General features: G+C 39.5%; 1 protein-coding gene across 2 annotated transcripts in view; it reads left to right on the top strand.

The window, feature by feature from the left end:
- KIAA1958 (KIAA1958 ortholog) overlaps positions 1 to 19392 on the top strand; it is an 83534-nt gene extending 64142 nt beyond the window's left edge. For both annotated transcript variants that reach the window (XM_060100893.1, XM_060100892.1), the window contains 2 exons: positions 6379 to 6551; positions 17390 to 19392. In XM_060100893.1, coding sequence (XP_059956876.1) covers positions 6379 to 6551; positions 17390 to 18196 — 980 coding nt within the window. In that variant the 3' untranslated portion in view covers positions 18197 to 19392. The remainder of the gene's footprint in view (positions 1 to 6378; positions 6552 to 17389) is intronic.
- Positions 19393 to 19593: the final 201 nt, after the last annotated feature.

The following is a 19593-nucleotide window of genomic DNA, read 5'->3' on the forward strand; positions in this document are numbered from 1 at the left end:
TGCGGCCAGCTAATGGCTGTGGATTTACTCTGATGACTAGTATTTAAAGCAGACACATTGAGGAAGACCAGTCTTTTTTTTTTTTTTTTTTCTTTTTGCGGTACGCGGGCCTCTCACTGTCGTGGCCTCTCCCGTTGCGGAGCACAGGCTCCGGACGCGCAGGCCCAGCGGCCACGGCTCACAGGCCCAGCCGCTCCGCGGCATATGGGATCCTCCCAGACCGGGGCACGAACCCGTATCCCCTGCATCGGCAGGCGGACTCTCAACCACTGCGCCACCAGGGAGGCCCTACCAGTCTTCATCTGAAGTAATTTGACAATTGCATTTTTTTTCTTTTTGTAGCCCAGACCTCCTAAATATCAAGGAGGTGGAGGTAGGAGGGGGGAGGAGGGAGGGTTGCAAGGGAGCAGCATGGCATGAACCCTACTCCTAGGAGGGAGAGACCCTTTTTATTAATTTTTGAATTTTATTTTATCTATTTTTTTATACAGCAGGTCCTTATTAGTCATCAATTTGATACACATCAGTGTATACATGTCAATCCCAATCTCCCAATTCATCACGCACACCCCACACCCCGCACCGCTTTCCCCCTTTGGTGTCCATACATTTGTTCTCTACATCTGTGTCTCAATTTCTGCCCTGCAAACCAGTTCATCTGTGCCATTTTTCTAGGTTCCACATATATGCGTTAACATACAATATTTGTTTTTCTCTTTCTGACTTACTTCACTCTGTATGACAGTCTCTGGATCCATCCACGTCTCAACAAATGACCCAATTACATTCCTTTTTATGGCTGAGTAATATTCCATTGTATATATGTACCACATCTTCTTTATCCATTCGTCTGTCGATGGGCATTTAGGTTGCTTCCATGACCTGGCTATTGTAAATAGTGCTGCGATGAACATTGGGGTGTGTGTGTCTTTTTGAATTATGGTTTTCTCTGAGTATATGCCCAGTAGTGGGATTGCTAGATCATATGGTAATTCAATTTTTAGTTTTTTAAGGAACCTCCATACTGTTCTCCATAGTGGCTGTATCAATTTACATTCCCACCAGCAGTGCAAGAGGGTTCCCTTTTCTCCACACCCTCTCCAGCATTTGTTGTTTGTAGATTTTCTGATGATGCCCATTCTAACTGGTGTGAGGTGATACCTCATTGTAGTTTTTTTTTTTTTTTTTGCGGTACGCGGGCCTCTCACTGTTGTGGCCTCTCCCGTTGTGGAGCACAGGCTCCGGGCGCGCAGGCTCAGCGGCCATGCTCACAGGCCCAGCCGCTCCGTGGCATGTGGGATCCTCCCGGACCGGGGCGTGAACCCGTATCCCCTGCATCGGCAGGTGGACTCTCAACCACCACGCCACCAGGGAAGCCCCTCATTGTAGTTTTGATTTGCATTTCTCTAATAATTAGTGATGTTGAGCAGCTTTTCATGTGTTTGTTGGCAATCTGTATGTCTTCTTTGGAGAAATGTCTATTTAGGTCTTCTGCCCATTTTTTGGATTGGGTTGTTTGTTTTTTTAATATTGAGCTGCATGAGCTGTTTATATATTTTGGAGATTAATCCTTTGTCCGTTGATTCGTTTGCAAATATTTTCTCCCATTAGGAGGGTTGTCTTTTCGCCTTGCTTTTGTTTTTCTTTGTTGTGCAAAAGCTTTGAAGTTTCATTAGGTCCCATTTGTTTATTTTTGTTTTTATTTCCATTACTCTAGGAGGTGGATCAAAAAAGATCTTGCTGTGATTTATGTCAAAGAGTGTTCTTCCTATGTTTTCCTCTAAGAGTTTTATAGTGTCCAGTCTTACATTTAGGTCTCTAATCCATTTTGAGTTTATTTTTGTGTATGGTGTTAGGGAGTGTTCTAATTTCATTCTTTTACATGTAGCTGTCCAGTTTTCCCAGCACCACTTATTGAAGAGACCGTCTTTTCTCCATTGCATATCCTTGCCTCCTTTGTCATAGATGAGTTGACCATAGGTGCGTGGGTTTATCTCTGGGCTTTCTATCTTGTTCCATTGATCTATGTTTCTGTTTTTGTGCCAGTACCATATTGTCTTGATTACTGTGCTTTGTAGTATAGTCTGAAGTCCAGGAGCCTGATTCCTCCAGCTCTGTTTTTCTTTCTCAAGACTGCTTTGTCTATTTGGGGTCTTTTGTGTCTCCAAACAAATTTTAAGATTTTTTCTTCTAGTTCCGTAAAAAATGCCATTGGTAATTTGATAGGGGTTGCATTGAATCTGTAGATTGCTTTGGGTAGTATAGTCATTTTCACAATATTGATTCTTCCAATCCAAGAACATGGTATATCTCTCCATCTGTTGGTATCATCTTTAATTTCTTTCATCAGTGTCTTATAGTTTTCTGCATACAGGTCTTTTGTCTCCCTAGGTAGGTTTATTCCTAGGTATTTTATTCTTTTTGTTGCAATGGTAAATGGGAGTGTTTCCTTAATTTCTCTTTCAGATTTCTCATCCTTAGTGTATAGGAATGCAAGAGATTTCTATGCATTAATTTTGTATCCTGCTACTCTACCAAATTCATTGATTAGCTCTAGTAGTTTCTGGTGGTATCTTTAGGATTCTCTATGTATAGTATCATGTCATCTGCAAACAGTGACAGTTTTACTTCCTCTTTTCCAATTTGGATTCCTTTTATTTCTTTTTCTTCTCTGATTGCCATGGCTAGGACTTCCAAAACTATGTTGAATAATAGTGGTGAGAGTGGACATCCCTCTCTTGTTCCTGATCTTAGAGGAAATGCTTTCAGTTTTTCACCATTGAGAATGATGTTTGCTGTGGGTTTGTCATATATGGCCTTTATTATGTTGAGGTAGGTTCCCTCTATGCCCACTTTCTGGAGAGTTTTTATCATAAATTGGTGTTGAATTTTGTCAAAAGCTTTTTCTACATCTATTGAGATGATCATATGGTTTTTATTCTTCAATTCGTTAATATGGTTTTTCACATTGATTGATTTATGTATATTGAAGAATCCTTGCATCCCTGGGATAAATCCCACTTGATCATGGTGTATGATCCTTTTAATGTGTTGTTTGATTCTGTTTGCTAGTATTTTGTTGTGGATTTTTGCATCTATATTCATCAGTGATATTGGTCTGTAATTTTCTTTTTTTGTAGTATCTTTGTCTGGTTTTGGTATCAGGGTGATGGTGGCCTCGTAGAATGAGTTTGGGAGTGTTCCTTCCTCCACAACTTTTTGGAAGAGTTTGAGATGGGTGGGTGTTAGCTCTTCTCTAAATGTTTGATAGAATTCATCTGTGAAGCCATCTGGTCCTGGACTTTTGTTTGTTGGAAGATTTTTCATCACAGTTTCAATTTCATTACTGGTGATTGGTGTGTTCATATTTTCTATTTCTTCCTGGTTCAGTCTTGGAAGGTTATACCTTTCTAAGAATTTGTCCATTTCTTCCAGGTTGTCCATTTTATTGGCATACAGTTGCTTGTAGTAGTCTCTTAGGCTGCTTTGTATTTCTGCAGTGTCTGTTGTAACCTCTCCTTTTTCATTTCTAATTTTATTGATTTGAGTCCTCTCCCTCTTGTTCTTGAAGAGTCTGGCTAATGGTTTATCAATTTTGTTTATCTTCTCAAAGAAACAGCTTTTAGTTTTATGATCCTTGCTCTTGTTTTCTTTGTTTCTATTTCATTTATTTCTGCTCTGATCTTTAGGATTTCTTTCCTTCTGCTAACTTTAGGTTTTGTTTGTTCTTCTTTCTCTAGTTCCTTAAGGTGTAAGGTTAGATTATTTATTTGAGATTTTTCTTGTTTCTTGAGGTAGGCTTGTATAGCTATAAACTTCCCTCTCAGAACTGCTTTTGCTGCATCCCATAGGTTTTGGATCATCATGTTTTCATTGTCATTTGTCTCTGTGTATTTTTTGATTTCCTCTTTGATTTCTTCAGTGATCTCTTGGCTATTTAGTAATGTATTGTTTAGCCTCCATGTGTTTGTGTTTTTTACATTTTCTTCCCTGTAATTCATTTCTAATCTCATAGCGTTGTGGTCAGAAAAGATGCTTGATATGATTTCAATTTTCTTAAATTTACTGAGGCTTGATTTGTGACCCAAGATGTGATCTATCCTGGAGAATGTTCCGTGTGCACTTGAGAAGAAAGTGTGATCTGGTGTTTCTGGATGGAATGTCCTATAAATATCAATTAAATCTATCTGGTCTATTGTGTCATTTAAAGCTTCCGTTTCCTTATTTATTTTCATTTTGGATGATCTGTCCATTGGTGTAAGTGAGGTGTTAAAGTCCCCCACTATTATTGTGTCACTGTCAATTTCCTCTTTTATAGTTGTTAGCAGTTGCCTTATGTATTGAGGTGCTCCTATGTTGGGTGTGTATATATTTCTAATTGTTATATCTTCTTCTTGGATTGATCCCTTGATCATTATGTTGTGTCCTTCCTTGTCTCTTGTAACATTCTTTATTTTAAAGTCTATTTTATCCGATATGAGTATTGCTACTCTAGCTTTCTTTTGATTTCCATTTGCATGGAATATCTTTTTCCATCCCCTCACTTTCAGTCTGTATGTGTCCCTAGGTCTGAAGTGGGTCTCTTGTAGACAGCATATATATGGGTCTTGTTTTTGTATCTATTCAGCAAGCCTGTGTCTTTTGGTTGGAGAATTTAATCCATTCACATTTAAGGTAACTATCGATATGTATGTTCCTATGACCATTTTCTTAATTGTTTTGGGTTTGTTTTTGTAGGTCCTTTTCTTCTCTTGTGTTTCCCACTTAGAGAAGTTCCTTTAGCATTTGTTGTAGAGCTGGTTTGGTGGTGCTGAATTCTCTTAGCTTTTGCTTGTCTGTAAAGCTTTTGATTTCTCCATTGAATCTGAATGAGATCCTTGCAGGGTAGAGTATTCCCTTTCATCACTTTAAGTATATCATGCCACTCTCTTCTGGCTTGTAGAGTTTCTGCTGAGAAATCAGCTGTTAACCTTATGGGAGTTCCCTTTATGTTATTTGTCATTTTTCCCTTGCTGCTTTAATTTTTCTTTGTCTTTATTTTTTGCCAGTTTGATTACTATGTGTCTCGGCGTGTTTCTCCTTGGGTTTATCCTGTATGGGACTCGCTGAGCTTCCTGGACTTGGGTGGCTATTTCCTTTCCCATGTTAGGGAAGTTTTCGACTGTAATCTCTTCAAGTATTTTCTCGGGTCCTTTCTCTCTCTCTTCTCCTTCTGGGACCCCTATAATGCGAATATTGTTGCGTTGAATGTTGTCTCAGAGGTCTCTTAGGCTGTCTTCATTTCTTTTCATTCTTTTTTCTTTATTCTGTTCCGCAGCAGTGAATTCCACCATTCTGTCTTCCAGGTCACTCCTCCATTCTTCTGCCTCAGTTATTCTGCTTTTGACTCATTCTAGTGTAGTCTTCATTTCAGTTATTGTATTGTTCATCTCTGTTTGTTTGTTCTTTAATCCTTCTAGGTCTTTGTTAAACATTTCTTGCATCTTCTCGATCTTTGCCTCCATTCTTTTTCCGAGGTCCTGGATCATCTTCACTATCATTATTCTGAATTCTTTTTCTGGAAGGTTGCCTATCTCCACTTCATTTAGTTGTTTTTCTGGGGTTTTATCTTGTTCCTTCATCTGGTACATAGCCCTCTGCCTTTTCATCTTGTCTATCTTTCTGTGAATGTGGTTTTTGATCCACAGGCTGCAGTGACAATTGAAGTTTAAAATCTGTTCGCTCTCCTCTGAGACAATGTGAGCCTCTCTGGAGCATCCCCCTCTTTCCCTAATACTCTACTTGATGTTCCATTCTGACTCTAAGCTAGCTGATGGGTTGTGGAGTCAGGGTTGAAATCTCTCTCTCTTTATCAATTTGTGAAAAGAAATAAAGAAATATGCTAATACCATTTAATTTAGTGCTGTCCAGGATGACAAATAAGATATTTGAGACTATATGTTGCAGAGAAGTAACAGCTCTTCATGTGCTAAGGAAAAGGGAAAGGATGTGTAACTTGTCTTCCTTTCTTTCTATCCTTTTGTCATTGTTGTTAACATAAATGCTATTTTTTTACAGTGAAAATTTTAGATAGAACATTCTTTGTTTTTCTGCATTCATTTTTCCCCTTCTATTATTGTAATGCCTGCATTAGTATATCAGTTAATACATATGGCAAAATTTTTGGGATTAAATGCAAGGTTACTACATCGATTTCATGCTATAAACATTGTTCCCTACTGTATTTATTCTAATTTATGTATACTTGATAGAAATTTCATTTTTTAACGTGTTGTATCTCTTAGGAGTTTTCTACTATTTAATGTGATCCGAAGATACAATTCTCTGAGGAAGGTAATGGCAAATTATTTTAATGCCTTTTATTGTCTTTGTTTCTAGCGTATTCTACTAAGCTCAACAAATTTCCTGTATTTAATATTAATGATGACTTGAATGATCTGTGTACCAGTGCAGTAAGCCCAAATACAACCAAAGCAACACGGTATGCCCTGAATGTGTGGCGATATTGGTGTATGACCAATGGGCTCAAAGATCACACAGACATCACCAAGGTAAGAAACCCTTAAGTTTACTTCTTCTTTTTTTTTTTTTTTTTTTTTGCGGTATGCGGGCCTCTCACTGTTGTGGCCTCCCCCGTTGCGGAGCACAGGCTCCGGACGCGCAGGCTCTGGACGCGCAGGCTCAGCGGCCATGGCTCACGGGCCCAGCCGCTCCGCGGCATATGGGATCCTCCCAGACCGGGGCACGAACCCGTATCCCCTGCATCGGCAGGCGGACTCTCAACCACTTGCGCCACCAGGGAGGCCCAAGTTTACTTCTTCTTTTGGTCAACTTCACTGAGCTTCCATGTGTCAGGCACTGTGCTAAGTATTGTGGGGAACACAGAACAGGTACTTTCTGCCTGAGGAAACTTTGAAAGACCATAAAATAGAAAAATATCCACAGTACAAAACAGAATTGAATACGTGTTCTCGGAATTTATAGATCAGAAATGCCAAAAAATTCAGATGGATAAATTAATTTCAGTTTGTTGAGACTAGCAAAGGAATTGATATTTAAACTGTATTTTGAGGGAGAGGTAGGGTTTCAACAGAATTGAAGACAAGGGTCTTCTAGGCTGAGTCATGTAAGAAAGAGTAAAAATTAAAGGGATAGACCCACTTGCCTGCAGCAGAGGCTTCATATATGGGAGTAGTGGACTATAAAACTGGATTTTGACAACCCTTAAATGGCAAGCTGAAATCTTGTGAATATTGGGAAACCATTGAAGTTTTGTTTTGTTTTTGTGTTTGTTTGTAAGGAGAGACTTTATTTGAAGGATTATTGGGGGGGTGCTGCAGCAGAGAAGGGACTGTTATAATAGAAACACTCTGACCATAAGATCTGCAAATATCTTAAGGGTTAGGTGAAAGGGAAACACTGAATTTTTTTGAACAGGGAGAAACATAAGAAACATAATATTATAGAGCAATTAATTGGAGGTGATGAGCAAAAATGTATTAATATTCTTGGTCCTCAATTTCCCCAGTTGTAAAATGAACCCTTAGAATCTCTTCCAACTTGAAATGTTGGAGGGTTGTGAATAGAACGGAAAATTCTTGGACATGTAGAGTCAGAACAGAAAGATGTATTTTGATTTGGATATGTTGAGTTTTGATAATAGAGATGTCTACCAGATGGATATGTCGAATAAGCATTTGGGAAGGTGGGACTTAAAACATGGGGGAAATGTTAAAGCTGGAAGTATAGGTTCAAAGATACTGCAAATAGAAGTCATAACTGAAGCGCAAGGGCAGGTGACATCTCCAAGTTTGGGTGATGTGTTTAGGGCACCAACAAGAGATGGAATAGGAAATCCAGATTTCTACTTCAGGCAGCATGGTGCCCTAGATACTGTGAGGGGCCTTTCTTTCTTGCAGAAAGAAAGGGAGCCATCCACAGGATCAAAACAGGAGCCGTGTGAGCAGTAAGCACGTATGAAAGGCAGGGCTCTTTCTCAGGGCTTATGTTGATAACATCATTAAGAAGGGAAGAGGCAGGGAGCTAAACTGAAGAATCCGTGATTGAGGAGCAGACTCTGCAAGTGTCTAAAGAAGTTCTTGGTCAGTAGCATACCCTGGCTCCTTGCAGAGTCATATGCTAATAATCTTTGAAGGGAAACATCCAAAATATAGGTGCTCAGATTTTTCACAGATTAAGACCAACTAAATGTGTGCTCATTAAAAAAAAAAAATCACTATCCACTTAAGGAAATACATCACCATGAATGAGAATGAATAGAAACAACAAAGAACAGATTTAGACACCAGGGACTTTAGATAGTAGATTATAGGTTAAGGATGTATGAAATGTTTGTTGAAACAATGAAAAGAATTATAAAAATGAAAAAGCAACAACATACTAATCAAAATGATCCAGCAGATTAGAAAATAAATTGAAATTTCCACTTGTGGCCATAAAGGAATAGAAGGGTCCAGAATTACTCTCCTGCTGTAACAGCTAGAAAACTGGGCATAATATATGAAATAACTCTTCCTACAGAACAGGCAGCACAGGACTTGATCCCTAAGATGCGTGCTTGACCACCTCTCAGACTTTCTGCCTGGAGACATTTTTTTTTTTTTTTTTTTTTGTGGTACGCGGGCCTCTCACTCTTGTGGCCTCTCCGGTTGCGGAGCACAGGCTCCGGACGCGCAGGCTCAGCGGCCATGGCTCACAGGCCTAGCCACTCTGCGGCATGTGGGATCCTCCCGGACCGGGGCACGAACCCATGTCCCCTGCATCGGCAGGCGGACTCTCAACCACTGCGCCAGCAGGGAAGCCCTGGAGACAATTTTTAAACTGCATTGAAGGGAGGGGAACCCAAACTGAGCCTGGCAATCTTGCTGAGTTGAGGGGAGACAGAAATCAGAGCTCAGGGCGGCTGAGGACATGAGAACAACTAGAAAGAAGTTACAACATTCATTGAAAAGATAAGACAAATCCAGAATTTAATAATGTAAAATTCACAATTTCTAGCATACAGTCAACAGTTACTATACATAGGAAGAAGTGGGAACATATAACCCATGCCCAGGAGAAAAATCAGTTAAGTCTTTCACTTCCAACCAATTTGGAGGAGATTTACTCTCCTGCCAGAAACAACCAAAAAACAGACAAATGATATAACTAATGTTTTGCAAGGTATTATATAATACACAAAGAAGAGCAGTGATCTCTAAGAGATGGGAAACAAGTTGAGCCTTACATGTGCCCCAGCTTGCTGCCTTGAAAGAGTCTACAGGGCTGTGGTGCAGGGAGGGAGCATGCAGGCAGAGCCCAGCAGATTTGCTGAGTTGAGGAAATGGAACTGAGTCCAGAGAGACCCAGGTGGCTAGAATTGTCATAACAGAATATTCGAAAGTAGAGAGCTACACAGAAAGAGAACGTGAGAGATCTGAAGCTATTCTGTCTCAAATATTCAGCTGAGTACTGATCAACATCTGCATGTGAGGAAACTACTCAAGGCTGGGCAAAAAAAAAAAAAAAAAAAAAAAAGATGCCTGAAAGAATCAGAGGTAATAGTACCTGGAGCTCACACAGAACTGGAAACAGTACCTCTTCCCACCAGTCAGACAGGAAAAACCTCAGGATTCGTGGGGTAGAGACTTTAGAAAGGTCTTGCATCAAATGTGGAGAATAATTAGCCACAGACTGAGCTTTGCTCTAACCCTACCCAACAAATCTGAAAAGCAAGACCCAGCTACATGAAAAGGTGCTAGATATCACTAATCGTCAGGGAAATGCAAATCAAAACCGCAGTGAGCTATCACCTCACATCTGTTAGGATGACTATTATCAAAAGACAAGAGTTAACTAGTGTTGGTAAGGATGTGGAGAAAAGGGAACTGTTGTGCACTACTGGTGCAAATGTAAAGTGGTGCAGCCACTATAGAAAAAGAGTATGGAGGTTCCTCAAAACATTAAAAATAGAACTATCATGCGATCCTTTATCTAAAGGAAACGAAAACACTAATTCAAAAGGAAATATACACCCCTGTGTTCATTGCAGCATTATTTACAATAGCCAAGACATAGAAGCAACCTAAGTATCCATAGATGGATGAATGGATAAAGAATATGTGGTGTATAGATACAATGGAATATTATTCAGCCATAAAAAGGAAGAAAATCTTGCTATTTGCAACAACATGGATGGACCTTGAGGGCATTATACTAAATGAAATAAGTCAGACAGAGTAAGACAATTACCATATGATCTCACTTATATGTGGAACCTAAAAGAACAAAAAACCTCCTAGCTACAAAGAACAGATTGGTGGTCACTAGAGGCTGGGAATGAGCAGTGTTGAAAATGGGTGAAGGTGGTCAAAAGGCCTGGGGATGTAATGTGCAGCATGATGAGTATAGTTAATAACACGGTACTGTATATTTGAAAGTTGCTAAGAGAGTAGATCTTAAAAGCTCTTGTTACAAGAAAAAAAATTTTTAACTATGTATGGTGATGGGTGTTGACTAGATTTATTGTGGTAATCATTTTGCAATATATACAAATATCAAAATATTATGTTATACACCTGAAACTGATATAGTGTCATATGGTAATTATATCTCAATTTTTTTAAATTAAGAAAAAGCAAGACCCAAAAGGGTCAAACAGTTTTCAAGTAACTTAACTATGTCCCAGAACAAACCTTAAGAATATTTATAGGAATATAAGAACATCCAGAACCCAAGAAGTAAAATTCACAATCTCTGGCAACTAAACAAAAATTTTCAGTCTTGCAAAGGAGCAAGAAAATATCAATATATCACTTAAAGAATGAATCAATCAAAACCAACCCAGAACTGACACAGAGTTTAGAATTAGCAGACAAGGGCATTAAACCATTATTATGACGAAAATAAACACATGAAAAGATGATCATTAGACCACAGGGAAATGCAAGACAAAATCACATGAGATTCTACTTCACATTCAGTAGAAAGACTAGGATAAAAAAAAGAAAAACAGATAATAACAAGTGTTGATGAGGATGTGGAGAAATTGGAACCCTCCTACATTTCTGGTGGGAATGCAAAATGATGCAACTGCTTTGGAAAGTCTGGGAGTTCCCCAAAAGTTAAACATAAGGTTACTCTCACCCAGCAATTCCATTCATAGGCATATACTCAAGAAAATTTAAGACATATATCTATACAAAAACCTGTACACAAATATTTGTTGTAGTATTATTCATCATAGCCAAAATGTACAAACAACCCAAATGTCCATCAGCAGATGAATGAATAAACAAAATGTGGCATATCCATACAATGGAATATTATTTGTCAATGAAAAGAAATGAAGTACTGATACATGCTTACAGCATGGCTGAACCTTGAAAGTGTTATACTAAGTAAAATAAGTCAGACACAAAAGAGCAAATATGTATGATTCCATTTATGTAAGGTACCTAGAATAGGCAGGTTCATAGAGACAGAAAGTATAATAGAGGTTACCAGGGGCTGGCAGGGGGAAGAAATGTAGAGTTATTGTATAATGAGTACAGTTTCTGTTTGGAATGACAAAAAAGTTCTGGAAATGAGTAGTGATGATGGTTGCACAACATTGTGAATGTACTTAATGACACTGGATGGTACACTTATAAATGGTTAAGATGGTAGATTTTATATTATGTATATTTTACCACAATAAAAAAGCAAATAAATCTATTAAAATGTAACAATTTCACCTTTATTAATAATAATTTAAAAATTCATCTATTCTCATAGACCCTCATCACCATGTCTTCAACCCCTAACCTTAACCTTTTCTAGGTCAGAGGATCTTGTCTTCCAGACTTTGTGAAGTCACTATGAAGACAGTTGTCCATTACTGGGAAACTTTACATTTCCCTGCGGGAATCCATAAAAAGAGCCCCATTTCCCCATAACCTTCATGGCATAGGTAACATATACATCTCAGGTAGTAAAAATGTCTCGATTGTCCAGTTGGGTGTGCCTTATCATCACTTCTCGTTTCACCTGTGTTGTTTGGAGGAATAATGGATGAGGAAGAAGATATATTTCAATCCTCTGTCTCACATGGGCCACTTAAATATTTTTAATGATTAAATTCTTAAGAAAGAGGCCAGTCTCTTAGAGCATTAGCCAGTATTTTTGTTAAAAGAAGGAATTGTGGCATCAAAGTCCATAGTCTTAATCTCACTTTTGGTCTCAGTGCAAGGTATTTTTAGTGTAAGTGTGTCTTTTTTTGTTTGTTTGTTTTTTGTGGTACGCAGGCCTCTCACTGCTGTGGCCTCTCCCGTCGTGGAGCACAGGCTCCGGACGCGCAGGCTCAGCGGCCATGGCTCACGGGCCCAGCCACTCCGCGGCTTGTGGGATCTTCCCGGACCGGGGCACGAACCCGTGTCCCTTGCATCGGCAGGCGGACTCTCAACCACTGCGCCACCAGGGAGGCCCCTAAGTGTGTCTTTAAAGCTAGATGTAGCTAGCAGCAAACAAGCTAGGTTACAGCTGTTTATCATGGTTTGGCAGCTGGTAAACCTCAAATTTAGTTATTTTTTCAAGGAGGAAAGAAAAGAGTCAAATCAGACTTCAAAATGTGATCTAAATTAGCAGAGTGTACCCTGCCAGTCTCACACTCTAATCACTCTGTGATCTACTATGTGTGTTCCACATGGTATTTTTTCTTCATAAGTGTGACCTAATCCTCACTGATACATCTCCCTCAAAGTTGCTATCTCATTGATTTACATATTCCTTAGCCTCACTCAGAAAATAGAGCATCTTGAAGTTCAATACCTGTCTTTCTCAATAAAGTGAAATTTAGTAACTGCAAAAATGAAGTCATTTTTGTTGTCAGCAGTGGTTACTTCAAGATTCATTTTTTTTTCCTATTAGAGTACTTGTAGTTCACAAGCATTTTCTCCACTTTCTTCATCCGCTAGTCAAGATTATCACAAAGGGGAGTTTGAGGCATTCCCCAAAGTAACTCTTGGTTTTACTTGTCTAATCCTTTCAGTTGCCAAGGATTACTACATAGTTCCAGAACTTTGGGATTTGCCAGGCAAGTCAGTCTTCTTATACTGCTCTTTCCCACCTGGAGTCATCCGCCCCATGACAACCTCTTACTTCTCTTTGGTCATTTTCACATCAAGAAAACCCAGTTAGGGGACTTCCCTGGTGGTCCAGCGGTTAAGACTCTGCGCTCCCAATGCAGGGGGCCCAGCTTCGATCCCTGGTCAGGGAACTAGCCCCCATGCATGCTACAACTAAATATCCTGTGTGCTACAACTAAGACCCGGTGCAGCCAATTAAAAAAAAAAAAAAAAGCCCGCCCAATTTGTAATCCATGGTGAATTTGACCTTCAGAGTGGCTCATGAAGGAAAATACTTTCCTGCAATGTCTTCATAACAATTTAAGACCTCGAGGAATAATTATCAACCAAAACTCAATCTGAGAAAACTAAGGAGGCAGGCAACATGGGCCAGAATGAACAGTTTCTTGTGTACAAAGAATATAAATTTTGTGACTTGACATTTCTTCAGGAATTGCTTTTGCTGTGATTTTTCTTTGAAACTTGTGGTATAATCAAGAGAAATGTTCTGCACCCTAAGTCAGCTTGGTTCTCCTGACTCCAGGGTTAATTCATTGCTTTAACCCATGTTTATCAGTTCATTGGGTATCTATGATACATTTCAGGCCTTCTGGTAGGGTCTTCAGCATGAAGAACCAGTCATGTATGAGATGTAATTCTTGCATTCAGGAAGCTTTCAGTCCACTTTGAGAGACAGACATATAAATAGATAAAAGGCTGTGCAATATGAAGAGGGCCATAATAAAATTTAAATTAAGTGCCTTGGGATTCCAGGTGAGAGAGTAACTTTGCTTAGGGAAGCTGGAGAAGCCTTTTATATAGACAGCAGAATTTGAGCTAGATCTGAAACAAGGAATAGAGGTTTTCCAAATAGAGAAGGTTAGAAGAAAAAACATTCTAGGCAGAGGAAATAGCATATGCAAAGACTTGGAAGCATGAAAGAGCCCTGTGGTTTCTACGAATGGCACAAAGTTCAGTGAAGCTGGAAAACAGAGCATAAAGAGAACAAAAGATTAAGCTAGAGAAATAGGGTGTGTATCAGTTATCTGTTGCTGCATAACAAACCACCCCAAAACTTAGTGGCTTAACAGAACATTCATTTTATTTGCTCATGATATGGGGTTTTCTCAGCTAGAAGTGGTTCTTCTACTGGTCTCACTTGGGATACTCATGTGGGTACAGTCATCTGTGTATGAGTTGGGAGGCAGCTTGTCTCTGAGTCACACGTTCCTGAGGTCTAACTGGGCTTCCTTACGTGGCAACATCATGTACTACGACAATGGGGGCAAACCTGTTAAGAACCTGTAAGATGAAAGCAGAACCCCTTGAGACCTAGGTTTGGAATTCACACATTGTTATTTCTACCACATTCTATTGGCCAAATTAATTCATGGCCAGCCACGATTCCAAGGGTGGGAAAATAGATTCTACTTCCTGATGGGAGGAGCAGCAGAGTCACATTGCAAAGGGGCGTAAGAACAGGGAGGGGAGAGATGGTTGTGGCTGTCTTTGCAAACAATCTACCATAGGGTGGAAGCAGATTGTAAAGGATTGCATACAAGGTAAACAGTTTGGAATTTATCTGAAGGGCAAAAGGAAGCTATCAGAGGTTAGTTGTTTTGTTTTGTTTTGTTTTGTTTTTAAACACTAAGGTAGTACGATTTTCTGCTCAGCATCCCTTATTTAAGGAACCATTCTTCTCCTACAATCCCCATGGTTACTGCAGAAGCCATTATGTTAGTACAGTGGCCCACCTTTTGGTCGGTTGTTTGGATCAGGAGTGGGCCAATCAGAATCCTTCCTTCAGACTTTTTTTCTACTGAAAATGAGAGTTGGACTCTTGCCAGTACCTGAAGCTGTAAGATATAACCCTTGGGGAGTGCTAAGTGGCTACATAAAGAAAGCAGCTCTGCACAGAGAAGCAGAGGTGAGAGGTGGAGCCCTGATGGCCTTGAAATCCACTATTTCTGATATCCCTCTTTGCCAAGGCTGTTTCAAGTTTGGTCTCTCTCTTGCAACCACTCAAGTCCCAGCTAATACAAAGAGAAGTTAACACCTGCAAGTAGGGAGTTGCAAGTGACAGCATAAAAACCTGAAACCAGATGAGTTTTGGGTGTCATGGTTATTGAGAAGTTATTTTAACTGGTTTTTACTGGTATGTAAGAAAACTTTTGCTTTTTATATTTTGTATGCAGCTACCCTATTCTTTCTGATGGCTTTTCGACTGAATCTCTTGGAGTTTCCTAGACCAACAATTAGATTATCAGAAAACAATTATGTTTTGTCTTTTTCCTTTCCTATATGCATATATACATACATACGTGTGTGTGTGTGTGTGTGTGTGTGTAATTTCTTTTTCTTGTCTTACTTGGCTGGCCAGAATCTTCAGAGCATTGTTGTATAATAGCAGTGATATTCATCATTCTCATACTATTCCTGACTTCATAAAAAAGATTATAATGTTTTCATCTTGGTGTAATTTTTTTTAACATCTTTATTGGAGTATAATTGCTTTACAATGGTGTGTTAGTTTCTACTTTATAACAAAGTGAATCAGTTATACATATACATATATCCCCATATCTCCTCCCTCTTGCGTCTTTGGTATAATATCTATCAGATTTGGATTAGAAAAAAAATGAAGAACGCTTATTTTTCCTGTGTTCCAAAACTGTTTACATATAAAAGAAAAGCTGAATCAACTCCATAACGCCATCTCTTTATGAGTGACATACATCTTTGACAGTCATTTCATTCTCTTCTCTTGCTTGGGGCTCTTCAGATCTCTTACCTCTTATTGAACCAACTTTGGTAATTTATATTTTGCTAGAAAATTGTTCAGGTTATTTATATTTTCAAATTAATATGCATAGTTTATGATATTCTTTCATATTCTTTATTCATTTTCTATAGTTATAATCTTTCTCTTTCCTAATATTGTTTATATGTATATTTCCTTTCCTCTTCTTCCTCTCTCTTTCTGTCATATTTGCTAGAAGTTTGTCAATTTTATAGGTCTTTTCAAAGATTACATATTTTCATTTTTTATCTATACCAATTTATATCTTTTCCAGTTCATTAATTTGTTTTATTTTTATTGATTCACTCTATTTTTGAACTTGATTTACTTTTTCTAGTCTTTTGTGTTGAATAGTGTTCGCTTATTTTTAATAAAGTTTCTAACAAAAGCAATTAAGACTGTGGTGTTATTGGAGTATATTTGGCAACACCTCATACATTTTGATATGTAATGTTTTCAGTCTGCCTCATTTTTAATCTATAATTCAGTTTTTATTTTCCTCTTTGACCCAAGGGCTATTAGAAGAATGAATGTTACCTGTACAGTTTCTACTTTTAAAACATCTCTTACTGAGACTATCTTTTGTCCTAGAATGTGTATTCAACCTAAACTGACTATGAGCAAGGTCTGGTTTTATCTTTATGGCTCCCTCTTGAAAGTAAAGCTTTCTTACCCACCAACCTTCCTTCTCCTGCCATGCCTAAATAAGGAGTACTCTCTAATTGTCAGTATAATCATTAAGTCTTTCATATCTTTTGAACAAATACTAACATTGAAACCCTATCGATCATTAAGTCAGAAATATTTCCAGACTTATTCAGATAAATTCAAGTGAAAAATCAAGGGGCATTAACTTGCTGTGCAAAATGGACATGTGAGTCATCTTTCCCTACAGCACCAAGTACATGCAGAGATCAGGGAAATTAATGTCGGAATGATTCAGTTTGATAAGTTTAGTTCAGGAATTCTTCAAAGAGGATGGCTGAATTTTATTGAAGGGGAGGGAAGGAAATGATTTGCTAGAAAAGAGACGAAAGGGCCTTCCAGAGAGGAACGGTGAAAGTTACAAGGCCAATAATAAAAATGATTACATATATATATATATATGTATATATGTAATCATTTATATATATATATATACACACACACATATATATGTTGTGTGTGTGTTCATTACTATTTACAAACCCTTTCACATCCACTACTTTATTTAAGCATTACAATAATTCTTTGAGAAGGTATGATTATCATCTCCCATCCTGTTTGCTTAGAACACTGAGGTTTAAAGGGACTAAGTGGAGCCCAGTGTGGAACCTAGATCTTCCAGCATGAAATTCACTGTTTTTTCTACTATATCATGCTAAGAAGGCAGCCCTCTAGAGGGCTATCCAAAATACAGCCCCTAGTGAGGATCAGGAGAAGGAAGGAGGGGTCTGGCTACTTGGGTGTCCGCAAATGTGTAACCTCAATGTTTGTCTCATTTGAGATCCCTGCAGTGAAGCTGAACGAGCTGCTCGAGAACTTTTATGTCACCGTTAAGAAGAGCGACGGCTCAGACTTCCTGGCCACGTCGCTCCACGCCATCCGCCGAGGCCTGGACCGCATCCTGAAGAACGCGGGCGTGGGCTTCTCCATCACCAGCAGCACCTTCAGCTCCTCCACCAAGAAGCTCAAGGAGAAGCTGTGGGTGCTGAGTAAGGCAGGGATGTCAGGTGCCCGTTCTCGCAACATCGTCTACTTCTCCCTCTCTGATGAGGAGGAGATGTGGCAGGCAGGGTGTCTGGGGGATGACAGCCCCATCACCCTTCTGTCCACCGTGGTCAAGTACAACAGCCAATACCTGAATATGCGGACGCTGCAGGAGCATGCTGATCTGATGTATGGGGACATCGAGCTGCTCAAAGACCCACAGAACCAGCCCTATTTTGCCCGGACAGACAGCGTCAAGCGGGAGAGTCGGAGTGGTTCCACTCGAGTGTGCCACGGGAAGATCTACCATGAGCATTCCCGGGGACGCAGGCAGTGCCCTTACTGCCTCCTCTACAAGTACATGTACATCCACCGACCACCCACCCAGATGGAGGCCAAGTCCCCTTTCTACCTTACCGCCAGGAAGGAGGCCGCCGACGTGGGCAGCGTGTGGTACGAGGAACAGAGGATGGGACTGAGGTCTCTTCGGGGAATCGTCCCGAACTTAGCCAAGAAGGTCAAGCTGGAAAACTGTGAGAACTTCACCTTCGTCTCATTTACTCAGGTCTCCAGGAGGCTTGGCTCCCACAGCTGCTGCCAGTGAGTCTCCCCTGGGTCCCGGCCACCACCCAACACACCCTGGCAGGCAGGCGCTCCCCCAGCAGCCAAGGCCAGAGCTCTGAGGTGGCAGGGATGACCGTGACTTCATGGTCAGGCTGGTCCCTGTCAGTGGGACTTCCTATTTCTTTGACTTTGTTTTTTTAACTGAAAGTAGATGAATATTTAGGATGCTTTACCCAGATGTGTGTCACCTTTGTTAAATTATAGAGTCTAATGCACTGTATAAATTACTACATACACAAGAGTGAGGAAGTTCATTTTTTCTAGTGCCTTTTTAGCACAGATTTTCTCAAAAAAAATAAAAGGGAGGGGGGAAGAAAACTGTTTAAGTAGTCATTAAAAAAAAATCCCAGTAGCCTAGTAGCTTTAGAATGTTATAAACACTTTGTGGATTTACACTCACAGTGAGGAACTAGGAAGGGAGAGGCAAACATGTTCACTGTTTCCAGGAGAAACATGGCACCTGGCACTCCTCCTTATGTTTTGTTGTTGGATAACTTGGTCCTGCAGAGCAAGCAGCCTTGCTTGATGGAAGGCCATGAAGCTACGCTCAATCATGCTGATAGGAAGGTGGGGGGACTGCTCTCAACCCTGGGAGGAACTTGACCTCTGCATCAGTGGAGACAGTTTTATGAGAAAAGATTAATGCACCAAACGGTGCTTGTGAGAACAAGGTTTCCAATGAACTAGATGGTTTGTACCATGAGGGAATTTCCAGTAGTAGAGAAAGTGTCTTGGAAAAGCGGTCTGCGATCAAAATGTGAAAAACCTCCTGAAGCAGAAGTGCCTACGTTTTCTTTCTCAGCGTCATGTGAAAGCTGTTTTCGTTTGAACATTTTTTAGAGGTTTTTTTTTTCATCTGTTCCTTGTGTCATACGGTTTTTCTTTCAGCATATAGCACTGGACTGTAAAACAACTGAAAGTAATTTTCAGGCGTAACCAGGAAAATCCAACATAACAAGCTGCAAAGAAAACAAATTCCAAAATGTGTTTATTAAAGAGTTTTGAAATAGCCACAAGAGATCTCATCATTTTAGGTTGGCACCAATGCCTGGGACACGAGGATGTAGGCAACCTACCAGGTAAGCAAACCTAGCAACAAGGACAGAGTTGAAAAATCAGACCATGATGATAGGTTATCAGTGCAGCTTGAAATCATTTCACTCAGGTGAGATTAAACCTGACCACTTGTCATTCAAACATTAACAGAGTGTTAATAACAATGTTATTATAACATTCTGTTATTATAACAGAATGTTATAATAACTGCTCTGAATATGTGAAAAAGGAGCCCAAAGAGGACTAATTAATAATAATAATAATTTCTAGGGAATCTTTATTTTGTATTTGAGGAAAGACTGCTACAACTTCATACCATTT

Source organism: Mesoplodon densirostris, chromosome 6 (genome assembly GCF_025265405.1).
Source record: "Mesoplodon densirostris isolate mMesDen1 chromosome 6, mMesDen1 primary haplotype, whole genome shotgun sequence".
Taxonomy (NCBI): Eukaryota; Metazoa; Chordata; class Mammalia; order Artiodactyla; family Ziphiidae; genus Mesoplodon; species Mesoplodon densirostris.